This window comes from Anguilla rostrata, chromosome 18 (genome assembly GCF_018555375.3).
Source record: "Anguilla rostrata isolate EN2019 chromosome 18, ASM1855537v3, whole genome shotgun sequence".
NCBI lineage: Eukaryota > Metazoa > Chordata > Actinopteri > Anguilliformes > Anguillidae > Anguilla > Anguilla rostrata.
Window position 1 is genome coordinate 29,330,286 of NC_057950.1, and position 24,597 is coordinate 29,354,882.

General features: G+C 44.3%; 1 protein-coding gene across 2 annotated transcripts in view; it reads right to left on the reverse strand.

Annotated features, from left to right (window-relative positions):
* Positions 1 to 24,597, reverse strand: part of LOC135244710 (E3 ubiquitin-protein ligase NEURL1-like) — a 77,999-nt gene that overhangs the window by 36,834 nt on the left and 16,568 nt on the right. The window contains exons 1-3 of one of the 2 annotated variants that reach the window (XM_064317217.1): positions 13,174 to 13,567; positions 3,941 to 4,176; positions 2,759 to 3,080 (exon numbers count right to left, since the gene is read on the reverse strand). In XM_064317217.1, the coding sequence (XP_064173287.1) occupies positions 2,759 to 3,080; positions 3,941 to 4,176; positions 13,174 to 13,207 (592 nt within the window). In that variant the 5' untranslated portion in view covers positions 13,208 to 13,567. Of the gene's footprint in view, positions 1 to 2,758; positions 3,081 to 3,940; positions 4,177 to 13,173; positions 13,568 to 24,597 lie in introns of those variants that run through there. The other variant, XM_064317216.1, reaches the window with a different exon arrangement.

A 24,597-nucleotide genomic window follows, 5' to 3' on the forward strand; every position in this document is an offset into this window, starting at 1 on the left:
GAACGCTGCAGCGGAGATATGCCGCCCTCGCGGCCGAACGCGGTCTCGCGCCACGCAGCGAAGCGGAGAGGGGAAGTGGCCCTCCAGCTTCCTGCGGGCTGTGCGCAGTGACTCATCAGACTCCTGACTGGAGCCCACGGTTACACCAACCCAAAAATCAACCGGGACTAACACAGAGACGCCGCTCCACGCACTGAAAGCCATTCTCACATCTGCTATATTTAGAAACACACACGCACGTATACGCGCACACATACACACACGTCCGCTCGCACGCACACACGCACGCACACACAGGGCTAGAGAAATTCTTACATCAATGATGATGAAATATATGAACATATACAGGTACAGATACAGAGATGCAGAAAAAGAATGTTTTCAGACGACTTAAAAGAACAAATAAGCGAACTTGGCCCTCTAGTTCATGGTTAAATTTTGAATCTTACAAACCCAGCATATACTGAATCTTCATGCCAAGGAACTTAATGTTCACAGATTGCATTAAGGAAGATGTAAAAAGAAGTATCATTAGTACAACGATGGCAGTATTATGATTAGGGATCTGGGTTTGTGACTCAAAGGATGTGGGTTTGATTCCAATTTTAAATATATGAAGTGTCTGCTACTGTAAATGCCTAAATGTATGCATGCTCCACTGTATAAATGGGGTTTTACGGCATAGCATCAAACAGCACCTGATGCTACAATGAGTCGGTTTGAACAAGGTGCCAGTCAGTCAGACTCTCTGCTCTGGAGAATGGGGTGGAGCCAAAGGACTCTATAAAGTGTATAGATAGAGACTGAAAGGCCTTTTAAAGGTGAAGCATGCAGGGTAAAGGGGGCTAGGACGCCTGGAGAGGACCCTGGCTCTGGCAGCTGTCTAAACGCGCTGCCGAAAATGTCCCCGCCGGGGACCGGCGCGAATGGCGGTAACCGCTTATCGCTTCGGTTTCGTTAGCCCGTCCTTACTTAGCGCCGCAGCTAAACGGCAGCGGACAACGTGCTGTCCTAGCCTCGCTCGTTCTGTGCGGTCATCCCTCGCCGAGCCTGTCGAGGAATAAGAGCTACGCGAAGCACGTCATCGCAGCAGCGCGCGAGGCCGGGGAATCTCCAGATAGCAGCGCTTCCCCGCCGGACACAAAATGCCCCGGAGAGATACGGGAGAGGCTACGGTCCGCTGGCACCGCTCGGAATGAGGCTAAACGGCGCTATCTGCCGAATATGTGACCCTGGCCTATTTTTACCGAGCGCGATGACAGCATCGTTTCCCTCGAGAGAGGACAGACCCTGTCCAAATTTCACTGTGTGGATGGTAAATATGAGCGGTAGCCTAATCAAAACAGCTCATGTGATACGGACGCGTTGAGATATCGTGGTTCGAAGAACAATTACAACAACAACAAAGCACTCCGACTACTTTTGTGTCTGTATCTGTGAACACGTTTGAACAGATCTGCTTGTGTGCTTCCAGGAGGGTGAATGTGGTTTTAAGCAGCACGTTTCTCCAACCTACACTCGTGAACAGCCAAGATGGTTCCGCTTAAAACTGGCATATTTGAATGTGTACATGTATGAATTTACGTGAACAAAGTGCAAAATATAAATATCTATATTATGCCACACTGATATAATCAAATGCACCATGCCCAATGTACATGACAAACCTATCACAGATGATGCATTTGCTCCAGTGGCACGAGGAAGGCCTCGGTGCTGTTTCATTATTGGTTTATTAGCCGACCTGTAACCTTTGAAATTTCATATGTAACATAAAAGGTTACAGCAAAAAATGGACCACCGGAAAATCCCATTGGAGAAAGAAATAAATCTTTGGATGCTGTATGAATTACTGCCACAGTAACTTTGCAACTTGTTAACGGCTCACTGAGCGATTTCAGGGAAATTCCTGTAGAACTTGCTACGTTAACCTTTGTGCCAGCTCATTGAATTTAATCAGCAAAGCTGTGGTGGTTTAATTCGATTGCACGACACTGTGCACAACAAAAACACAGACCTAATAAAACACACTGCGGCCTGAAACAACTCAAGTGAGCATTTTTACGCTCGCGTTATGGAGAGCGATCAGGATTCAGGCTGAAGACAGCGAAGGAAATGTGCGGCTCCATTACGGTCAATTATTTGCGGCAAAAACCCCCGAAAACGGGCCGGCTGGACGATCGGAGCGGTTTCCCCCGACAACCGCTTCCCGCAGTTCCTTCTGAGGTGTCGTTCCCCCGATTCCGCCATGTGCACCGGCATTCCTGGTCTAATCTCTGCTTTCCTAATCTTTTCCCCAGAGGAGCACGGCTGCTGTGCGGTGGAAAATATAACAAGCAGTGGAAACTGAAACGACCCCACTGCAAACCCGTTCACACGTTCCGAATAAGCCGTCGCTGAAGATTTCATCGAGATACCGAAAAAAAAAACAGAGACTGAACCCTTTTTTCCCCCAAAACCTGAACTCATTTTTTCCACAGAGGATGCAGTTGCCTGGGAGACGGCGGCTCCACACAAACGTAGAGCCCCTCAAACGGGCGAAAAAGGAGAAGAAGAGGAAGGCACATCTAAACAGCGACATACCTGGTGGGATGGCTACCCAAAAATCTCCCCCTCACTGAGCAGAAGCACCCCTAAACTTCCCCCTCACCGAGCAGGAGCACGCCTCTGGTCAACCCCCCCACCCCACGCCCCCCGCCCCCCGCCCCCTGTCCCCTTACCGAGCAGGAGCACCCCCCAAGTCAGACCTCCCCCTTACCGAGCAGAAGCACGCCCCGGGTCAGGCCGTAGACGTCGATCATGGCCCACAGGGGCCCGGCGGTGTGGACGCCGCTGAAGAACAGCATGGCCGCCGAGCCGTTGATGCGGTAGAAGACCCGCCCCTTCTTGTCCACCCAGAAGGCGACGACGTTCCCCTCGCTGGCGAACTCCTCGGGCAGGGCCTTGCCCCAGAAGCCGGTCTGGGACACCAGGTCGGGGCAGGCGTATTTGGGCAGGCTGTCCGGGTGGATGCGGGACGGGTCCTTGGAGGTGAAGCCCAGGCGCAGGGCTCCGCTCCAGCAGGGCTGCTTCTTGGTGATCTGCGGGAACACAGGAGGCTCGTCTGCGCCCCTCACAGGAAGACGGCACTCCGCTGCGGTACAGGGAGCTTCGCACCCTTCATATCAACGCGCTGCGCTGAGCGGACAGCTACACAGGGCGAGGGCTTGCAGCATCTTCAACACAGAATGTAGCTAATTGCATTAGCATTAGCATTTAGCAGATGCGCTTGTCCTGAGCGGCTTACACAACCTTTTACATGGCATTTACACTGCATCGATTTACACAGCTGGATATATACTGATGCAATGCAGGTTAAGTACCTTGCTCAAGGGCAGTGTCCTACTTCGGGAATGGAACCTACAACCTTTAGGTTGCTTATACCCATTATACAACACTGCCATTCCATAAAATCCAAAACTAACACATTTGTAGAAGCATTACTGATTATAGCTATGCAGAGCTGTTATATAGCTCTCTACGAGCGGGGACGAAGTGAAGGGGCTTTCCTGGGTGCACGGAGTACACAAACACAAACAAAACATGGCCTGGGTGTCTGGACTGCACAAACACAAACACAAACACAAAACGGCCTGGGTGTCTGGACTGCACAAACACAAACAACAGAAACCCGCCGGAGTAGTAGCTGCTATTTTTGTGGCCTTATCTCCGGCAAACCACCAAAGCAACATGAGGTAACCAGCCGTGACGGGGGAGGGTGGGGGTGGGGGGGGGGTGGGGGCGTGTGTGGGTCGACAGGGGCAGCGCGATCCCTATCAGCAGTGGAAACTCGCAGGTCTGCCGCAGCCCACACACGAGCACCACACGGGGTGGGGGGTGGGGGGGCACACAGAGCAGCGGGTTCGCATACGAGGCAGGGTTTTTCGGGGGGGGGGGGTACCTTGAGCTTGACCTGCTCGTGCACTGCCACGGGCCGGTTGCTGAAGGTGATGGCGTTGCAGAAGCTGGCCTGCCTCTTCACGGCCCTCTGGGACAGGTCCATGACGATCTGGGAGCCCTTGGCGCTGGGGTGGAAGAGCAGGGGGCTGGCCGGGAGGGCGGGGCCGGAGGAGAGGCAGCGCTTGGGCTTGTGGCGGCATCGGTGGGAGGGGACGGGAAACGGACCGCCCAGAGTACCTGAGGGAGGAGCAGAGCAGCGGGGTAACCATGGCAGCGCTTCCATCCACAGGACTGAGCCTGACTTTGGCTGAAGACTGGAGGCAAGATGCAAGAACGACACTGCTAGTTGATTTCCGAAAATACGAAATATAAAGAAGTCTATAACTTCTGAAACAACAATGTTGACATGGTGAACAGGCCTACACAGTACTAATCACGTTTCAGCTCTCAAAAAGAAATAGTGAGTTTCTTCCAGGGCTGGGATGCCATTTCAATTCGGGTAATGAACTGAAAATGCTCATAATGTTCTATGAGCAATTTAAAACGAATGAGTTTTGAATCATTTCTTAAATTGACTGAACAGAATGGACCCCAACCCTGATTTCCTCAATGATCTGAAGCGCATGACAAAAGCCTTCAGCTGATTTTAGAAAATAAACAACACCGCAGAACCCTCAGAAGGACACAGATGGAACTCTTCTCCCCAGGATTTACCGCAATCAACTGAGATTTCAGGAAGAACGCACACAAATTACACTGCCAGATTCAGAAGGATAGTTTCATAAAATGGCTGCCGCTGGAGTGTAATTGTGAAACTGAGCAGAGTGCCAGTTCACTGTCTCCCATTCATTAAAATGACCTGCTATGTTTTCAAAATAAACTGCTTCTTCTGGTGACTGTTTTCCATTAAATTTGATTACATTTCAATTTTTGTTCAAATAAGAAAATATATTTATTTCCACAAAACATTATTGTTATTATTATTATTATAACAATAACAACAACAACAACAATAATAATAATAATAATAATACTGTTGTACTGCATGCACATGTACACTACAATTCTGTATAATCAGATGCAAAAACTGAATTCACAGAAAGTGAACAGAGAAGGATTCATAGATAATTAGACAGTAATTATTTCGCTTTTCCCTGAGAACACTAATACTGGATGAGCGTACTGTAGTGCTCCCATAGAGAGCTGAGCAGCTGAGTGGGACTCCTGCAGGACTTCAGTAGTTGCTCATCTCTCGTACCCGGCTTTGTGTTTTTGCTTTGAGACGTTCGGCCAGCTTGGCACAGGCCGTGACTGAGTGGCATGTTTGAGCAGCGGACCAAACGTTCCCTCATCAGGGCTTACGATGTGATCCTCTGCCAACCGCGGGGGTTCAAGGACGGGACACAGCACTGTGTCCAAGGAGGCCCGGACCATCGCTCAGTCCCCACGATCAGTGTCACAAAGCACATCCGTTTGGGATGGGAGTTTGAATCCAAACATGAAGCGAAGGACGTGGCATAAATCGACAGGCAGCGGTGGAAAGGTAATGATGTGGTGCTGTGGTTAGGAACCTGGACCAGGGGGTTGCAGGCTCAAATCACCAAAAACCAAACAGCAGTTTATGTTCTCCGCAATAAAACTGTACGACAGGAAAATAGGCAAGACCAATTAACAATGTGATTGTACAAGTAATTATAAAGGTAACATAACTTTCACATCTTGACAAAGTCATACAATCCAGTCTAATCCCTAACATATTCCTTGGTGTGAGTGTCAATGTGCAAATATGTGTATTGCAATGAACTGAATACAAACATCACAATTTCATAAGCACATATTGTAATACTCACACTCTATATAAGATTCAATAAAAAACATGAGTGTTCCCCTGGCTAAGGACACACAGTTGCTACTTCAAAGCCACGAGAGCCAGGCTTCAGGGGGGCCAATCAGCAGGAAGGATATTAGAAACCCTAAAGCCATTGGACGCAGCTCACACGTAACTAATCGCAAAGAGACGCTGTGAATGGCTGCTTCATGAATGGTCCATGAGCAGGTGTGCGCAAAAACAACGACTTTTCACGCCGCCGTTCCTCGTGGCGCTCAACGTCTCGAGAGAAAGGAAACCTGGTTGGAATTCAAAGCAGGCTCCACCATGTCGTCCACCGAGTCGCGCGGAACAGAAGATGACAGGTGAAAATACGTTTTTCGTCACTCTTCTGCACAAATCTTTCAAAATGTCGCCTCAGTTGAGACTACAGCAGTAGCACAGGCAGGGTGGGAGGTGCATCCACCTAACTCACCACTTATTGTGCTCATGTCAAGTGCTGGGAAGGAACTGTGCATGTCTTAATGGCACCAAGCGCGGCCGCCCGACTTAGGAGATAAAACAAAGGGCCCGGAGTCATCGGTACTGTTGAAGGAACGGGCCGACCCTTCGGTCAACCCGACCTCATTCTTTAACATCCGCACTCCCCCATCTCCAGCCATCAGTCCATCCCCCGAGGACACTGAGCTCACTGAAGAGCAAACCAAACAAAAAACACAGACCTGCTCTCGCTCGTGAATCACAGCAATTAAGCAAAGAAAACTAGGACCAAACTCTCGCCTGTCTAAAGGCCCTGGAAGCTTCGTCAACACCACGTCTTTCAGCTCTTTCTCATTCCCACAGCCCACACAAAATTCACACAGTCTGGAGCCAGCCTGACATTATACATCTTGCAGCTCAGACAATCTCTCTAGTACAGAATCAGATCTGTAAGAATCAGAATGTTCGGTAGATGGGGTATCTTATCTCTCTCAAAGGGGATGTATTTACGCTGAAATGTAGACACCTCCTATAGGAGCTAATACTGGAAATTCACGCTACCCTCCAGAATGACAGCATGTTTGTCATTTAACAGCACCTGAAATTGAGTGATTTATTGTTTCTCCCTAGCCAGATTGTGCTTGCGAACCAAGCCATTTAAAGACTTCAGGAATGTGTGTAGAGTAAACCTCATGTAAACATGAATCCAGCCCTGGTGTGTGTGTACAGTAGACCTCATGTAAACCTGAATCCAGGCGGATGCTCTCTTTGCCTTTGTTTCATAAAAGATCTGGTAATCTTTCCCATTTTCGTGATTACTTCTTCAACAACACAATCTGTCTTCAGAAGAAGGCCAAAGTACTCTCAGCCAACATCGCTTCCTTAATGTGCTATTAAAATCAATGACAAATCAACAAAAGACACAACTCACATAATTCCCCAAATAATTTCAACAAGAAGAGTATGCTTATGCCCTTCATTGTGATATGACAAACATTGTCATTTCTTGCTTTTGCAAATGAAAAAAAAAGTAAGTAAGTTTTACATATGTAGCAGAACACTCCATCAAGACGTAAAAATTTGAAAGGCTGTACATATGAAAAGATACATGAGAATCTATTTCCTATTTGATATGTCATCCATGATATAAAAGATGTTGGATTTTGTAGCAACATGAGACAAGTGTAATCTTTTATCCTGACAGCCTACCCCAGAATGCCTAGCAGCAGTGGTGATGTTGACAAATCCACTGTTTGTATCTGTGTTCCTGTCTGACGATCACTATAACATGTACCTGTGCTTTGGTCACAGACAATTATTCAGCTTAAATATGTAATATAATAATAATAATAATAATAATAATAATAATAATAATAATGCATGTAAAAAATTATCATTGCTACTGCAATGTATACTACCTTCAATTTTCATGTGTATGATGATATCTAACTTATTGAAGAAACAGTATTGAAAAAGCAAAGTTACATACTTGAAGCAACGGATATTGGTTTAGACGATCATAGTATCATTATAATGACATTCACAAGATTAATAAAAACCAACTGAATGTTTGAGTATGTTTTGAAAAATGCTGTTTATGTCTATTTTTAAGTTTAGTCCAGGGCAAAATTACATCTGGATCTTTTCCCAAAATTAGTTATACTACGAAGTAATGACCTTTTCGGAGCACCTATTCCACTTGTTCGAATAAACACTTTATAAGTCACTCAAATGTAATGTAATAATCTATTTAAAATCATTAGTTTGATAACACATAAAAAGCTAACTAGCTTCTGAACTATTGTGAAAAGTTCAAACTCTTGATAGGATTTAACTCATGGTTGAGAAATATATTTATCATCTGATAAGCACACGCATTAACTCCAAGGTAGTTGACACAAGATAATATATTATATAAAAACTGCAGCACCACCAGATTGTTTCACAGAACATTCGTGCTGGACGCATGTATAGACCTGTGCTGCCAGCTAATGGCCTGTGGATTTACATTTACAATTTACAGTTATTACATATTATATAAATGTACAATTATTACATTTTTTATTTAATTTTTTATTTATTTAGCCTTTATTTACCCAGGGTAGGTTCGCTGAGCACGGATGCTATTTTGCAGCAACGCCCTGCTTCACACTCATGCACATTCACACCTGGAAGCTGTCCAGTACAACCACAATCCTCTATTGTTGGCCACTGAGCAGCTCCACTGGAGGGAGAGAACATTTTTTAGCCAATTAAATCAGGGGATGATTAGGTGGCAAGTTTTTTTGTGAGAGCCAGACCTGGGATTTTAGCCAGGACACCGGGGAACCCCCTACTCTTTGCGATAAGTGTCATGGGATTTTTAATGCCCGCAGTGGGTCAGGACCTTGGTTTAACATCTCATCCGAAAGACGGCATCTCCTACAGCACAGTGTCCCCATCACTGCACTGGGGCATTGGAATTTATTTGACCAGAGGGAAGATTTCCCCCTGCTGGCCCACCACTTACCGCAGCAACTCAGTATTCCCTGGTGGTCTCCCATCCAAGTACTAACCAAGCCCACACTTGCTTAGTTTCAGCCAGTCGGCAGGAGCAGAGTGCGTGGTGGTATGGCCTCATAAAAAAAATCTACTTTCTTGCAGCAGAGATTCACATTTCCACAATACTTTGTATCAGAACAAAATAGATTTGCTGCAAAATTTGATGAATGTTGCAAAGACAGGAGATGAGAGCAGGCAGGACTGAGACCATACAGGAATGAGACCAGACAGGACTGAGACCAAGACCATACAGGACTGAGACCATACAGGACTGAGAGCAGACAGGACTGAGACCACAGGACTGAGAGCAGACAGCACAGAGACCAGACAGGACTGAGACCACAGGATGAGAGCAGACAGCACAGAGACCAGACAGGACTGAGACCACAGGACTGAGAGCAGACAGCACAGAGACCAGACAGGACTGAGACCACAGGACTGAGAGCAGACAGCACAGAGACCAGACAGGACTGAGACCACAGGACTGAAAGCAGACAGCACAGAGACCAAACAGGACTGAGACCACAGGACTGAGAGCAGACAGCACAGAGACCAGACAGGACTGAGAGCAGACAGCACAGAGACCAGACAGGACTGAGACCACAGGACTGAGAGCAGACAGCACAGAGACCAAACAGGACTGAGACCACAGGATGAGAGCAGACAGGACTGAGACCAGACAGGACTGAGACCATACAGGACTGAGACCAGACAGGACTGAGACCATACAGGACTGAGACCATACAGCACAGAGAGCAGACAGGACTGCCACTCTGAAGACCAAGACAGATAAATGTATTCAAACAACTTTGACTCGTAGGTACACACAATTGTACTTTATCTTCATAAACTCAGTTTGGTAAATTAATCTTGTGATGCTGAATGTTGATCTAATCCCAGCTAAAGCTTGCTGATCAGTCCAATATTCAGCCTTAAAAATGACCCTATTCTCAAACCCACAGCCATGCAGTAATAAATAATAAAAAATGAGTCCCAACAGAGGGCCAGTACATTCTGAATGATGAATCTAATTTTCCACCGGTGGCATTTTATTGCCATACTTTACTTCAGTTGGTTTAGAATCAGACTAGCTGCCATTAGGCTATCCTTTACACTTGTTGAGTATTCACTTCTTTGTATTTCATAGCTTCATGTGTTCAGTTTCCTGACTTTATTTCCTGAATTATTTGGCCGTGGTTCAATGAAAAACTAGTCCGTAACTTTGACCAACAATTAAAATAATTTTCTTTCTTCACATGGTTTGGCGAGTTCAGCGATCTCTAAAGGTAACATGGCAAACTGGGTTAGCGAAGAAAGAGCAACACTTGAGGTTCACCTCTAAGATAAGATAAGATACCCTTTATTGAACCCCGTGGGGTAATTTTTCCTCTGCATTTGACCCATCCTAGTTACCTAGGAGCAGTGGGCAGCCACAGTGCAGCGCCCGGGGACCAACTCCAGTTCTGAGGCCAGTGCCTTGGTCAAGGGCAACCGCAGGAGCGCGCCTGACATGCATGTCTTTGAGTGTGGGAGGAAACCGGAGTACCCGGAGTAAACCCACGCGAACACGGGGAGAACATGCAAACTCCGCACAGAAAGGCCCCAAGCCGAGGTTCGAACCCACGACCTTCTTGCTGTGAGGCAACAGTGCTAACCACTGTGCCACCGTGTTCTGAGTCAAACTTATGAACAGATGTGCACTGAATACAGGCCTCTGCTGCAGCAGTATCTCACTGTCTTACCGCGCGGTTAAAGAGCTGCCTGCAGGGTGGACAGGGTAAACAATTTCCCTAAAGAAGCCCGTCCTTTTCAACTGACATACACAGCCCCAAGAAGCAGGTCCCATTCAGCTTTACCTGCCCACCCCCCAAACCCCCCAGGAGTGAACGTGCATCCACACAAAGCTGTGCGCGATGAACTGCCGCCAGGTTTGGCCTGATAATCTGGGGCAGTTCCTCACCCCGTCCCCCCTCCCTCCCCACTCGTGTGACACACCAGGCCAGTCGAGTCATCGTTAGGCCCGGCTAGGGTGACAACGAACGCTGATGAGTGTTTCGATGTCAGGCCCTTAAAATGTCTCTCAGTCATTCATGATGAAATGAAGCTGAACTCCTTCGGTGGTGGCCAATATGACTCGGAGTACGACGGTACACAGAGACAGGAGGACCCGAGCGCCACAGAGAGCTACGGGACAGGCCTGTTCGGGTAACGCACATAAACCTCAGTCATACGCAGTCCTCCGCTGTACACTGATGTGTGCTGAGGGGAATTACATAGCAAGTATGTTTGCGATTTAAATGCACTGTCACAATAAATGTGGTGAATTGACGTGAGATGGCTTCAGGTAATACACAGTATGTGAAGTAAAGTGAGGACTGGACTCAGATGATGCTGCACGACCCAGCACAACCCATACTATTCTCTGCAACAATACAGGACCTGGTGCTTAACAAAGAACGTGCAAAACCACCAAGAAAAATTCTCGTCAACGGCTTTGTTACATAGGTCACATAGGCCCTAAGACATATTGTATTAAGATATAGTAGCCTATATCAAGACAGCATAACGTGTTGTCATGCTGGTTTAACCCATACACTTTTAAAACTGACCAGCAAACTCAACAAAACCAGTGACACTCACACAATTTGCTCTGTATTAATTAAATGTGTATGATTAAAGTGGCCCAAACCCATCCAGGCACAGCAATCGATAACAGAAGCATTTACTCTCCCTGGTTGCCATGAGCTTTCAATTCTGAATGTATTAAAACTGAAACCCAGAATGATGCGATGCCATGACGTTACAAAACTCACATTTCATCAATGAAAATGTAAATGGTTTAAAAACTTGTCCCTCTGCATGCCAATATGTGTGACCTCAGCATGCTGGGATATTGGACAGCGCTGTGCTGATTGATCAACAATGAGGAAGTAGTTCCACAGTCAGGAGAAGGTCAAAAATGCTCAACGTCATTTTCATTAACAATGAAAGACATCTGGTTTGATTGACTCCGAAGACATATCAAACTTCAACTGATGCCCCAAAGTCGAAGTACACACCCAAAGCCTGGGGTGCTGCAGTGCTCCCCCCTCTCTCACAAACACACACACACACATCCTTAATTGTTGTATCAGATCAATTATTACAGCGTACTCCATGAGCTCACACTGACATGTGTCTTTGGAATGTATTCAAGGACTTTTATTTGTTGGAGAGGCTGTTTTATATTTTTTGCTAATGTACAATTCATTCCACTTCATGCTGCCTGTAAAATAATAGGAGACCAAATATATCAGATTTTTTAACATACAAAATATTAAATTAATTTGTCTGCGTGAATCATTACAGAAATATTTCATTGTTACTAACATTTAGAGAGTGTCCGAATGTGTTTTCTGGAAGGTCTGAAATATATTTTAAAGAAAATGCAAACTAACGATAACTTAAAAATAAAAAACAGATGAAGCTACTGTATATATGAACATAAATTAGGGGACAACCATTGTAGAGAGAAAAGAAATCTGGTTTGGTTTCCCAGATATTCTCAAAACGAAACGTAAAGTTATTGAAAAGAACGTGACGGGAAGTTATGGGAATTCCAGAAAAACGTCAGTTTTTATGGCAGGCCAACTACAACGTTACAGAGATAGGTTATCTAAACCTACCCCCCCCCCACCCCCCACACACACACACACAATATTCTGGGCAACATATCCACAACATATAGCCTATTCTTTTAAGTTGTTACAGTTGATGATGTTGAATGTCAATTACCCCTCCGTAAAATCTATAGTTAAATAGATATTAAATAAATAAATAAATAAATAAATAAATACAACCGAAAACAGACTATGTTTCTAAAATCGACATCCCGCAATAAATAGAAGTATAACGAGCAGGACCAAATAGAAACCACCCTTCACCCCCGCATAAACGCACGGACGCACGCACGCACACTCTCACACACACTCATTAAAACATAAATAGAAGAATATTATTAAAATATTTTCTACAGAGAACCCTCGCAATTTGGTAGCGCGATAACAGCTGACATAAATTCACCAGCATCCTCTAGTAGTCTGGCATAAAGTATACATTTGAATATTTAACTAATCAAGATATAACCCACGTACAGATACAACACTGGCTGGAGTTAGGGTATATAAGGGTATTATTATACTAGCATTACTATGAAAGACTATAAAAAGCAAAATGACAGATACGCTTTGAGACACTTTTATAACAACATTTTAAGTTGCATGATATATATACGGCTGTAACATACGCTTTCACAACAATGCATTGATTACAGAGGGTATTAACACTGTGCTATGCAAATAACAGAATTTATTTCCGTCTGAAACATGCTTAGCGTTTTGTCTTACCGTACAAGGTATTTCGAGTTATCTGACCTCCCATTACACGATTCAAGGTGAGCTCTTCTCCGCTATTTTTTAAATAATAATACTATTATTCTGAGTCCGGCTATGAAGCATAATTCCTCGCCTACATGTCGCACATTCGGTCTTTCACACGCAGAGATACAGAGAGCACCCCTCTCAAAATAAGCGACCATGAGCCGTTTACTCCACATTGCGTTGTGTCTTCAGTCACAACCTACAACAGCACATTGAAATTAACATAAAGGCGGAGCCATAGTAGGGCATATTAACGCCATCGGTGCCACACGTGCGAAGACAGCCTGCTGCTGTGACGGTAGTGTGACAATAGGTACATACAAATGACCGATTAAACTTTGCTTAGAAAACGTAAGCAATTAATAAAATCTTTCATTCTAATATTAAAAATTCACATAATAAAAAAACAAGAATGTATTTACATTTATAGCATCTGTCAATAATAATAATGATATTATTTATTTATTTATGGTTTTACACACTAGCCATCGGAATAACTGAACAGAACTGGAGATTATGTCTGATAGAATGTTTGTATGATGCTTAGTTAATTTAACTTGGGTCCTCCAAGGTCAACAGGTGCCACGTTGCCAAGCTATAAGCTGATCGCCAGTACAAACTAACCCTTTCCCACATTGTTCTTCAGTACGCTTCTTCCATAACGACATTTTGTTTATTAGAAACGCGTGTCACAAGGGAAGAAACTACCAGATGAAAGAAAGCTCCCTCTTGATGGATTAGATATTTTATTGGCAGGATGAAAACCGCGCTAGCATACCCAGACCACACCAGCGCTGCCAGACCGCGTGTTGCCGTGGCAAAGTGTTGGAAATGATTAGTCTGGACTTGGCACCGCTGAAACCCAGCAGCTTCGCTCTGAGCTTTGCGCGGCGTGCCGTTTGACGCGGCGTGTCCTCGGATTTTAGACGGCCGGGCTGGCTAGCTGTGTGGGCTTGTGGAGACACTGACCTCCGCTGCCAGTGCTGATTCTGACAGCTTCTCTTCGCACATGGGGAACAATTTTAATTGCCTCTCCGTGTGTGTCATTCATACTGAAGAAATTATAAGGCAAATATCTCTCGGCAAATCATTATTTTGATCAGTAGCAACAAAACTTTCCCAAGGCCTTATCATATGTGGAAACAATTAGACAATTGGCCTGGCAGCAGAGCTTGACTATTCCATGTTGACAGATTTAAGTGAGGACTTGTTTCAAGAATAAGACAGGAAAGGACACAGATGGATTGATGAAGTTAAACAATTTTACTCTGATCACATAACAATATGTATTTAGCTCACAGAAAGTGATACCCTTTCGAGCTGCCAAGTGAGCCCAGCCTAGATTTGAAGGGACTATTCAAGTTATTATTCCATTTAAGTGTATGTTTTCAATGTTTTTATGAGGGATGAAGGATACCATAGATATTAGAGAGCTTTCTGATGCACTACCTGTTTTGCAGGGGCAGTTCTAGGGCATTTGGAGGTTTGTGGTCCAAAGATTGAAAAAATACACTTCAAGTAACTCCAGTTTATTTCCAGCTGTACAAGATTGCCTACTTATGTTATGGGCATTCCCCTGAATTCCTGCATTATAAAACTGACAGGCCATCAGAAACCTCTGGAAATATTGATAATATCCTTCACCACACTCAAAATTGTCTGGGCCAATCAGAAACGTAAGCAAATCAATGCAAAGGAAAACTATCCCTGAACAGAAGATCTCTGTATTTCACGTACACATCTGTGGATGCGTCAAATAAATGTTGTTGAATCTGGGGTAATTTTAATCTTGAAACAGTCATCATTGGTTTCTCATTCCAGCTGATGGAAAAAGCATCAGCAATCAAAGCAGATAATTTTCTGAGAAAATTTTCATACCTGAATTTAAATGCTGCCAAGAACATGTTTTTCAAACTGTGCTGGCATTTTAAACTCAGAATTTCGGGTTTTCTGGATCACAGAAATATGCTTGTTTTCAATCTGTAAGATACTGACTCATTAAAATGTATGTTATTACATTACCACAAACGGCAGAGACACAACTGAACCATGCTGGGGAGGAAAGAGAGGGAGAGAGGATAACCACCACATGGTTACTGAGCTTGCTTGCATGTAGATATAAGTGGCCCCTTGTCAGAGTTCCATTCTCTCAGTAATGTTATTTTGCAGACTTCATACAGGAAGAATGAATTTACGAGCTTTTAAAGGAATGCATCAGTGGCTTTTTTCTAATCAAGTGTAGCACTGTTAAAAAAACACTTAAAGAAATGAATTGCGACGGTGGTAATTACCATGAAGGGATAGCAATAATCATATCACAGACAAAGGTGCTGGGGCATTTAAATCACTCATTACACACATTTTGTTAGTGAGCCGCGATGGTAAAGACACAACTGCTTTAGAATCACTGTGTTTTCTCAAAGCTAAGTGACGCACATTTTCAACCATATTGACACCCCTCAAGATGGAAGCCAAGGAGACCACCCTTAAACATCACCACTTCAGCAGTGTGTTTGAAATGGAAAAGTGGAAATCGCTTCTGTGTAACCCTTGAACAATTTACCTTTTTTTTTTTTTACACAATTCTCCACTTGGTCACCTTTACATTTATGTAATTCTCCTGAGCAGGCAGCATGTCTCCACCTCAGGGTTAACACCCAGTCAGCTTGTGGCCTAATTAAACCAGGCTTCACTCCAGATTCAATTATCAAGCACATTCACATTACGTAAATGCAACAGTAGAAGGTATTTGTCATGCGTTATGGATAAATATTTGTACAATGAGTTCCCCCACGCCCATATCGAAAACAATAACATTCTTACCACTCTGCACATTGGTCCTGCTGAAATATGATAAATAACCAACTGCCAAACCCACATATCGTTGCATTTTAACTTCACATTTAACTTAACAACTTTCTTGGAGGCAATAAGCAGTAAAACCTCAATACATCTGTTATTTCTGTTCTCAGGGGAGCAGTTCATTGCCACATAAAACAAGGTGATCACCTGTGGGCACTGTAAGGCGTTGTCTTTCAGGTAATGGCAGCTCGAACATTAATCATCGCGAGTGTAATGGCTGCCACCGCTCAATGCTATCGCTAAGCTATAAACACGAGAGCAATTTGGATGCATAAAACGCCTCCGTTTATGAGCTGACAACCGTTTTCAGTAGGCAATGGGCATGATGTACGAGGCAGCTAGGTGTACCGCTCGCCCTCGTTCCCATCATCGCTGATGTGCGCCAGTTATTTACTGCCGCTGCTCTCAGTAGATATCGGCTTTATTGCCTAAATCGTCTAAGCCAGCCCTATGACTATCTGCCTCACAACCATAACGGCTGCTGTTAGTATCTTACGCAGAGTAAACACAGACGTGGAAGCAAAGTTTAAGAGCCATGTGAGAGTATGCAACACATACGCTGCGTTGAAATTCTCTGTTAGAATTTGGAGTTTTAGGGTTGAGATAAGTTTACGGTTGTATTCAAGAGCTTGAGAAAAGGTTAGGACAAGCCTAAATCTTTGATTAGTCTTAGGATGAGCAAAAATTTTCCCCGGGAAGGATGTTCCCCTATTGCATTGTATTCATATATGTAGATGCATATTTTTTCAGACAAATACATTTTTCTAAATAAATGACATCCACCTTTTTGTTGCATTTCTCATATAGAATTCACGATATTTAGATTGTTCTTCATCAATTTTAAACGAGTTATCAGACGTTTACAGAAATGCCTATGACTACATTTATGTTTTATGGCTCAAATTAGGTTTGGGCAAGGGTTAGAGTTAGGAAAACAATAAGTCTTAGGGTCGAGACAAGCTTACAGTTGCGTTCAGGAATTTGAGAAAAGGTTAAGACAAGTCTTTGATTTAGGATGAGCTAAAATTTTTCACTTGTAGGGTGTACCCCTATAGCATTATATTGATGCATGTATATGCATATTTTTATAGAGAAATACATTATTCAAAATAAGTGACATCCCACACACACACACACACACACAGGTGTTCAGTTCACATGTAATCCTATAACAGCTGGCTCTGTAATGGTGCTGCACTTGCAGTTAGCATTAAGTGTTTTTCATAAATCCTTCCCTCTGTAAACAAAGGTTTAAATAGCAAAGTGAATGCAGTGTGATCATTGAGCTGTAAGGTAGCTTGACATGTTCCCGAAATTTAGGGGAAAGTAAACGTTTTCCAAAAAGTCCTTCATGGATGCGGGAGTGCTTCACATAAAGAGATATAAACAGCTATAAAAATACGAACCTTCAAATTAAAAGAACTGACATTCTGACACTTTTAAGCATGGATTATTTCAACTATTGCTTCTATTGCAAATCCTAAAATGTCAATTGGCCAGCCCAAAAAACAACAATAAATGTTATTGCAAATTTTTCATCAAACAATCATGTGCTTAAAAGTTGCAGATTCTCAGCTTTTATTAAAATACATTTTAAGGCATATTTGTTTCAGCATGTAAAAATAACAGCACTTTTTATACATAATATTTGGGACGAATGGCTTCACAGGTGTTTCTGATTGGTCAGGTGTGTTCAATTGCTTCTTTACTGTACTCTACAAGTATAAGAGAGCTTTCTGTATCAAGTCTTGATTCTAGGCTGTTGATTGCTTTTGGAGTCTGTTGTTGGCATTTGTTAGCATGAGGACCAAAGTTGTGCCAATGAAAGTCAAGGAAGCCATTACAAGGCTGAGAAATATGAAAAAACATAGACATAGGCCAAACCTTAGGCTTTCCAAAATCAACTGTTCTGAGCGTCATTAAGAAGAAAGAGTGAGCTCAGTGTGAGCACTGGTGAGCTCAGTAATAACAAAGGGCCTGGTAGGCCAAGGAGGACCTCTACAGTTGATGACCAAAGAATCCACCCCCCCATATATATATATGAAAAGAGGGGGAGGGAGATTCATACACTCTTCAGCAATGGGAGACAAATCTAGAGATGGCGGCAAAGGGAAGAAGTGAGGAGAGCTGCATGATTTTTTAATACAGTCTAGCGCAGAACCCACTGCCCTCACCTTGATTATTAGTCCAATGAAATAAGGCAGGAGCTGCCAAGGGGAATGCATTGGGCAGGACCCCCTCTAGGGCATGTTAAGACCCCCTCTAGGACATGTCAACAGCGCTGTTGCAGCAGAAAGCGCAGTGTGCTTGTTCAGAGGTCCTCTAGCAGACAAAACCCCTATTCAGCTCAGTGTTTGGATCTCTGCCCTGACCCATGTGCAAAATATTACAAAGTAACATAAGAACATCATATGATCCAAGACAGAGAGACGGTTAAATATCAATAGAGCCTTCCAGCCACATATCTGGGCCAGCTGAGAGAGAGAGAGAGAGAGAGATAGAGAGAGAGGAGAGAGAGAGGGAAAGTGAGAGAGAGCAAGAGAGAGAGAGACAGGAGAGAGAGAGGGAAAGCAAGAGAGAGAGCAAGAGAGAGGGAAAGCGAGAAAGAGAGTGAGAGAGAGGGAAAGCGAGAGAGAGAGAGCGAGAGAGAGGGAAAGCGAGAAAGAGAGTGAGAGAGAGGGAAAGCGAGAGAGAGAGAGAGAGAGAGAGAAACTTGACAGAAAATCTTGAAAAATGTTAGCGATAGCCCTAAGTATGAAATACACTTTGTGAGCGGAGTTCCTGGTACAGTAAGATCACTATATTTCTCACGAGATTATGAAGAATAAAAGCATGTACTGTGCCCGAGCAACAATCCCCAGGCAAACTGTATTGGCAGAGCGCTTATATATGGCTTCTCTCTGTGGAGGAATTCAATCAGACCTCATTTGCGCAATAGCTTATATAAAACAGCACTCGGCTCTGCTGTGGTCCAATCACGGGAGAGCTGTGATGGCGCCCCCACACAACCCCGCCGCCGGCGCTCTGCGACACAGATAGTTAATTATTTTTAAATGCCAATTATTCATCCTCACTTCATTTAACACTTTCAGGCCTGAATGGATGTTACAGCATGGTAACATTGAGATAACATGGCAGTTTTACAGAAGGCAGCGCTAACGGCATTATCGCAACACCACACTCTGCATCAAAGAGAGCAGCGCTAACGCCATTAGCGCCACACCACACTCTGCATCACAGAGAGCAGCGCTAACGCCATTAGCGCCACACCACACACTGCATCACAGAGAGCAGCGCTAACGCCATTAGCGCCACACCACACTCTGCATCACAGAGAGCAACGCTAATGTGATTAGCGCCACGGCACACTCTGCATCACAGAGGGCAGCGCTAACGCCATTAGCGCCACACCACACACTGCATCACAGAGGGCAGCGCTAACGCCATTAGCGCCACACCACACACTGCATCACAGAGAGCAGCGCTAACGCCATTAGCACCACACCACACACTGCATCACAGAGAGCAGCGCTAACGCCATTAGCACCACACCACACACTGCATCACAGAGAGCAGCGCTAACGCCATTAGCACCACACCACACACTGCATCACAGAGGGCAGCGCTAACGCCATTAGCGCCACACCACACACTGCATCACAGAGAGCAGCGCTAACGCCATTAGCGCCACACCACACACTGCATCACAGAGGGCAGCGCTAACGCCATTAGCACCACACCACACTCTGCTTCCGTTTCTTTGCCCTAAAGCTTTGTATTAGAAAGCGTCACAAGATGCGGCTCCAGACTTGTGTGTTAAAAAGTTTGACTTCAGGGCCCTTCCTAGCGTAGTTGCGATCACAGCGTGGCAGCTGCCTGGGGGGGGGGGTTAGGGATGGGGGTGACAGTGAGATCCGCCAGGCTGTTCCTCCAGACAGGCAAGGCTGAAAATAATTAAGATGATTGACAGCTCTGGTAGCTCCTTCTGTGTGTCACAGCCACACAGTCTCGAGAAGCCATTCGTTTTCTCCAAAGATCTCGGTGAATTTGCAAAGATACCACGACGTTGATGCAGTCTTATACGGTATGCTATTCATGGACAGCAGTGAATAAAAGAGACCCTCCCCAATTGTGAAAAGGAACCATGGAAGTGTACCTGGCCAATGAAAAGTATTGGCAGTATTTCTGTGTGTCAGCTCTGAGGAGCATCGGCTCAGTCAATGCCAGTCGTTTCTATGCACGCGTGTGGCACCTGCAGTAAACGCATGGCATTGCAATGCATTAATGTCATAATAGGCTGTGACGGAAAGGACATTAAAATTTATTAGAACGTAAACGAAAGAACAAGCTCTCTAAACTCAATATAGCCATTTAGTCAAAATGATTTGGCTTTCATTGTTTGGACTCACAGATGTATAGATGATGGAAGCATCCATGGAATAATGGCTTTTAAATTCAATTTAACTGCACTTTTGATCACTGTTGTTTTACAGTTGTTTAGTATTCATTACCTCAGATTCAGTCAATACAGCTGTTCTTCTGGGAGGCATGGCTAAGTGCTCCCAGCACAAGAGCTGATTGACTATTCACTTAATCAGATCACTTGGCAATTGAGTAATCGTGTTTCCGTAATCGCTTATCGATCGAATTCGTTTCAGTGTTTGATGTTAAGTTATTGTATGAGTGAAAATTAAAGAGTAGCCTGGATTAGAGGCATACTGACTAACGGTGGTAAGCCAGCGTAATGGGGAAGAGTGTGCTTGTGATTCCACAGCTGCGGGTTTGATTCCCAGGTACTGGCATAAATGGATCGCATGGAAACAGGATCAGAATGGATCTTGCGCTAGTCACAGTGGGTAAAAAGTAAAAACTGGCTAAAAAGAAAAAAAAAGGAAAAAAGTAAGCAGGTACTCAGTTATTATTATGAACAACAGCAATAAAAGTTGTGCTCAATCCTTGTGAAGATATGTACTGTAGCTTAATTCCATAGCTTCGGCATTTTTCAAAGCTGTCTGTATGAGTGCAAAACCATAATCACTGTGATACCATAAAGCTACAAGTATCACAAACTTTCGTGATATGAGATGGTGTTGCCAGGTTTGCACTGAGAGCAATATTTACGACGTTGTGCGTACACAACACAGCCAGCCCTCTGGAGAACCGCCACCATGAAACCACAAAAAAGGAGAAGTCATAATAAAAAAGGAAAATCTGGAAATGGGCTGCAACGCTGGCCTGAGAAGATTCCGGACCGGCCCGTCGGGGATTCTGAGGGACGACAAAGCCTCTCCTCTGTGGAGATGGTAATCAGCGGAAGGGATCAGTTTCTCCTAAAATAACACCCCCTCGGAGGTCCTCCTGCTCACAGCCTCAGAGTGGAAGGGGAACCGGGACGGTCCTGAGCCGGGGCCTGCGCCCCTCGCCTCCACACCCCCCAAATAAAGCTCTGCAAACATGCAGGGAGCCCCTGCGTCTGCGGAAAAGCCAGCGTCCAGCTGCGCGTTGTTATTTACACGCGAGGCCCTGTCCATAACCTCGGACTCACAGCTAATTAAAAAGCAGGCGTTAACCCTCGTTATTCCCAAAAAGAGTTCAGAGAGCTTTTGACAATCAGCAAAGTGAACTCAACAACCTTGTGCTTTGTGAAGTGCAGAAGAGTTAGGTTCGCGTTGATTTCAGTTAAAGTTGAGGACGGATGAATAGAGGTCCGTTACAAACCAGCATAATTGCGTTGAGATTACCGGTGGGGACAGTGGGTCTGCAGCCCATTTACACCAGGGTCTGCGTCTCCTCCTGACATCCTCTCTCAGAAGTGCCTTTAAACATCTGCAATCTAGAAATATAACAGACAGCTACCTGGATGAGTGTTTGGCTCAAGCCGGCTGAATTCCCTTGAGGGGGTGTGGAGGAGCTTGTCTTAAACAGCTGAAACCATGGGAACACTGGAGGGAACATCGGGTGAGGGGAGACAGCAGTGTCCAAAACCCCCCAGCCCTAAACCCCCCCCTCGCTCACAGTGATTTTCCTCGTAGCGGTTAGATGGGGATGGATGTCGCCCTGGCAGGTAACCGGGCCAGCCCTGGGTGCTCTGGCTGCCCTGGCGAACAGCCTGGAGCAGGACGACAGTGACAGATGGCTGTGCGGGATGGAAATGAAGCTCCAAAATGGATGTTAATCCACGCCTTCCAAGGCCAGAGGCCTGCAGTGAAGATTATGCTGTCAGTGAAGCATTAACATGGCTGGCTGTGGGAGTGCGGTCTGTGAGTGTTAATTGTGTGCGTGTGTGTGCGTGTGTGTATGTGTGTGTGCGTGAGACTATGTGTGTGTGCCTGAGAGTGAGTGTGAGTGTGTGTGTGTGACAGTGAGGGTGTGCGTATGTGTGTGTGTCTGAGAGTGTGTGTGTGTGATGGCCTAAGGGTCTGTCAGAAAGCTCTAACAAATCTAACGTCGCTCGCTGAGTTGTTATTCGAGACTTAAGAGAAATATTAGTAACAGATCTTAAAAATGTATATTGTGAGTGGATGAATGAAAATAAAGGAATAAGCTGAAGTGAGAAGCTCTTGTGTTTAAAGTAATAAAGGTCTGAATGAAAGATGTACTGCAGTAAGCCATCGCAGAATGTGTGTAACCCTGGAAGGATAAGCCCAGAATAAAGTGCACTGTAAGTATCTTTTGTTGAAAGATTTCAGTGATTTTCAAGGATCAAAATGAATTAAAATTCCGCAATCATTCAGAGTTTGGTTATATGCATAGACAGCATCCACTTAGCGAGCACTAATATAAGGTACCACGATGCACAGAAATTAGTGGTCTGATTTTGCGAGCGTATGAAGAAAAGAACAATGCTGTTTCTGCCCTTGTACTCATCTTCACAAGTTCTTCACTTCCGGACTTAATATTTATATTGTTTCTGTGTCTGTGCTACAATAACAATTGAATCTACAGCTTTTGCCAAATCATCATAAAATGTAAACCCCCCACATGCTGCAAAAAGCATATTATTAATTTAATAATGTCTTTATTTATAATCGTTTGTCATTTTTGTTGTTTCTCCTGTAATACATTTTCTAAACACAGTGGTATTGTTGTGCCAAGCTGCAAAGCCTGCACAAGCAATCTCCAGCAACCCTCACATACTCAATCACCCTTCTATGGAAATTAAACTAGTTATTTATGCATGGGGTCATTTTCCAAAAATCTTGCTACAGTGAGATAAAACCCACTGAGAGAGAGAGAGAGAGAGAGAGAGAGAGGGGGGGGTAAACAGAGAGAGAGAGAGAGAGAGAGAGAGAGGGTCAGACCCACAGTCTGAGGGACAGCAAGTCATGGAATACAACCACAACATCACACCTATTTACCTATACACAAACATTTACACACGCACACATACACGCGCTCACACGCAGAAATACGTCTGTTACTGTTCTTATATTATGCTGATTTATTTTTATTGTTATTGTTATTACAACTTTTTACTGTTAGTTATTGTTACTATTTATTGTTACTTCTATTGTTTTTTTTTTTTTTTGCCATGTATCTACCAAGTTTTGGCAATACAAATGTACAAATTTGTCATGCCAATAAAGCGAATTGAACTGAACTGAACTGAACTGAGAGATTTTTAAAGAGGACCTCAAAACACACTATTGAAGGCATATCATATTTAATCATTTTCTCTGTACAATATGATAAAAGAAAGGCATATTAAAAATTCAAAGGTGCGGACATATTCATGTTGTGGCTCACCTTTGTTGGACGTTTTTATAATTGGACGCTTTTTTTTGAGTCCTTTCTTCATGAAAGCGCAGCCACTCTCACTCGTGGCAGGCGTGTGTGGGAGCGGAAAGTGAACCGGCAGACAGAGTGGGATGCGCAGGGACGTTGCAGACGTGTCCCGGAGTACTCCGCACATTCCTGCCTCAGAACCCGGCCCTCCGGTTCTGCTCTCCCGCACTGCCAGGTACACCTGAGCTCTTCCGCTTCACACAGGTCACAACACGCTCTGCGATCAGCCCGACAGTCAAAATTCAGCACACATCTCAGTGCCGTTCATGGCTTCTAATTACATTATCACTTTCCATCTCCAGGCCTGAAGTGCTAAGGATGTTAGCGCTAATAGTTTATATGCAGGGCAAGAGAAAGCTTTTGGAGAGCTTAAATGTAAAAAAATAAAAGTTGCTGATATAATTAATTTTTTTGCATAACACAATCGAAAATATGAGATCCATTGACTGTCTATTACCATTACTCAAAAGACCCTTTTTGTGGTGAAATTCTGTTTTTCACGAAGATAGTGGCCAAATATATTTAGAATTACATATATTTATATATTTAGTGATTAATATATTTGGCAGCAGTATAATGCAATATGATATATTTGCCAGTATTATGATGGGCACTATCTTCATACATTATATTTCAATAGGTCTTCAGTTTCTTTTGCACCTCTACACCGTGAACCAATGCACTTGTTGTACGTCGCTCTGGATAAGAGCGTCTGCTAAATGCCTGTAATGTAATGTAATGTAA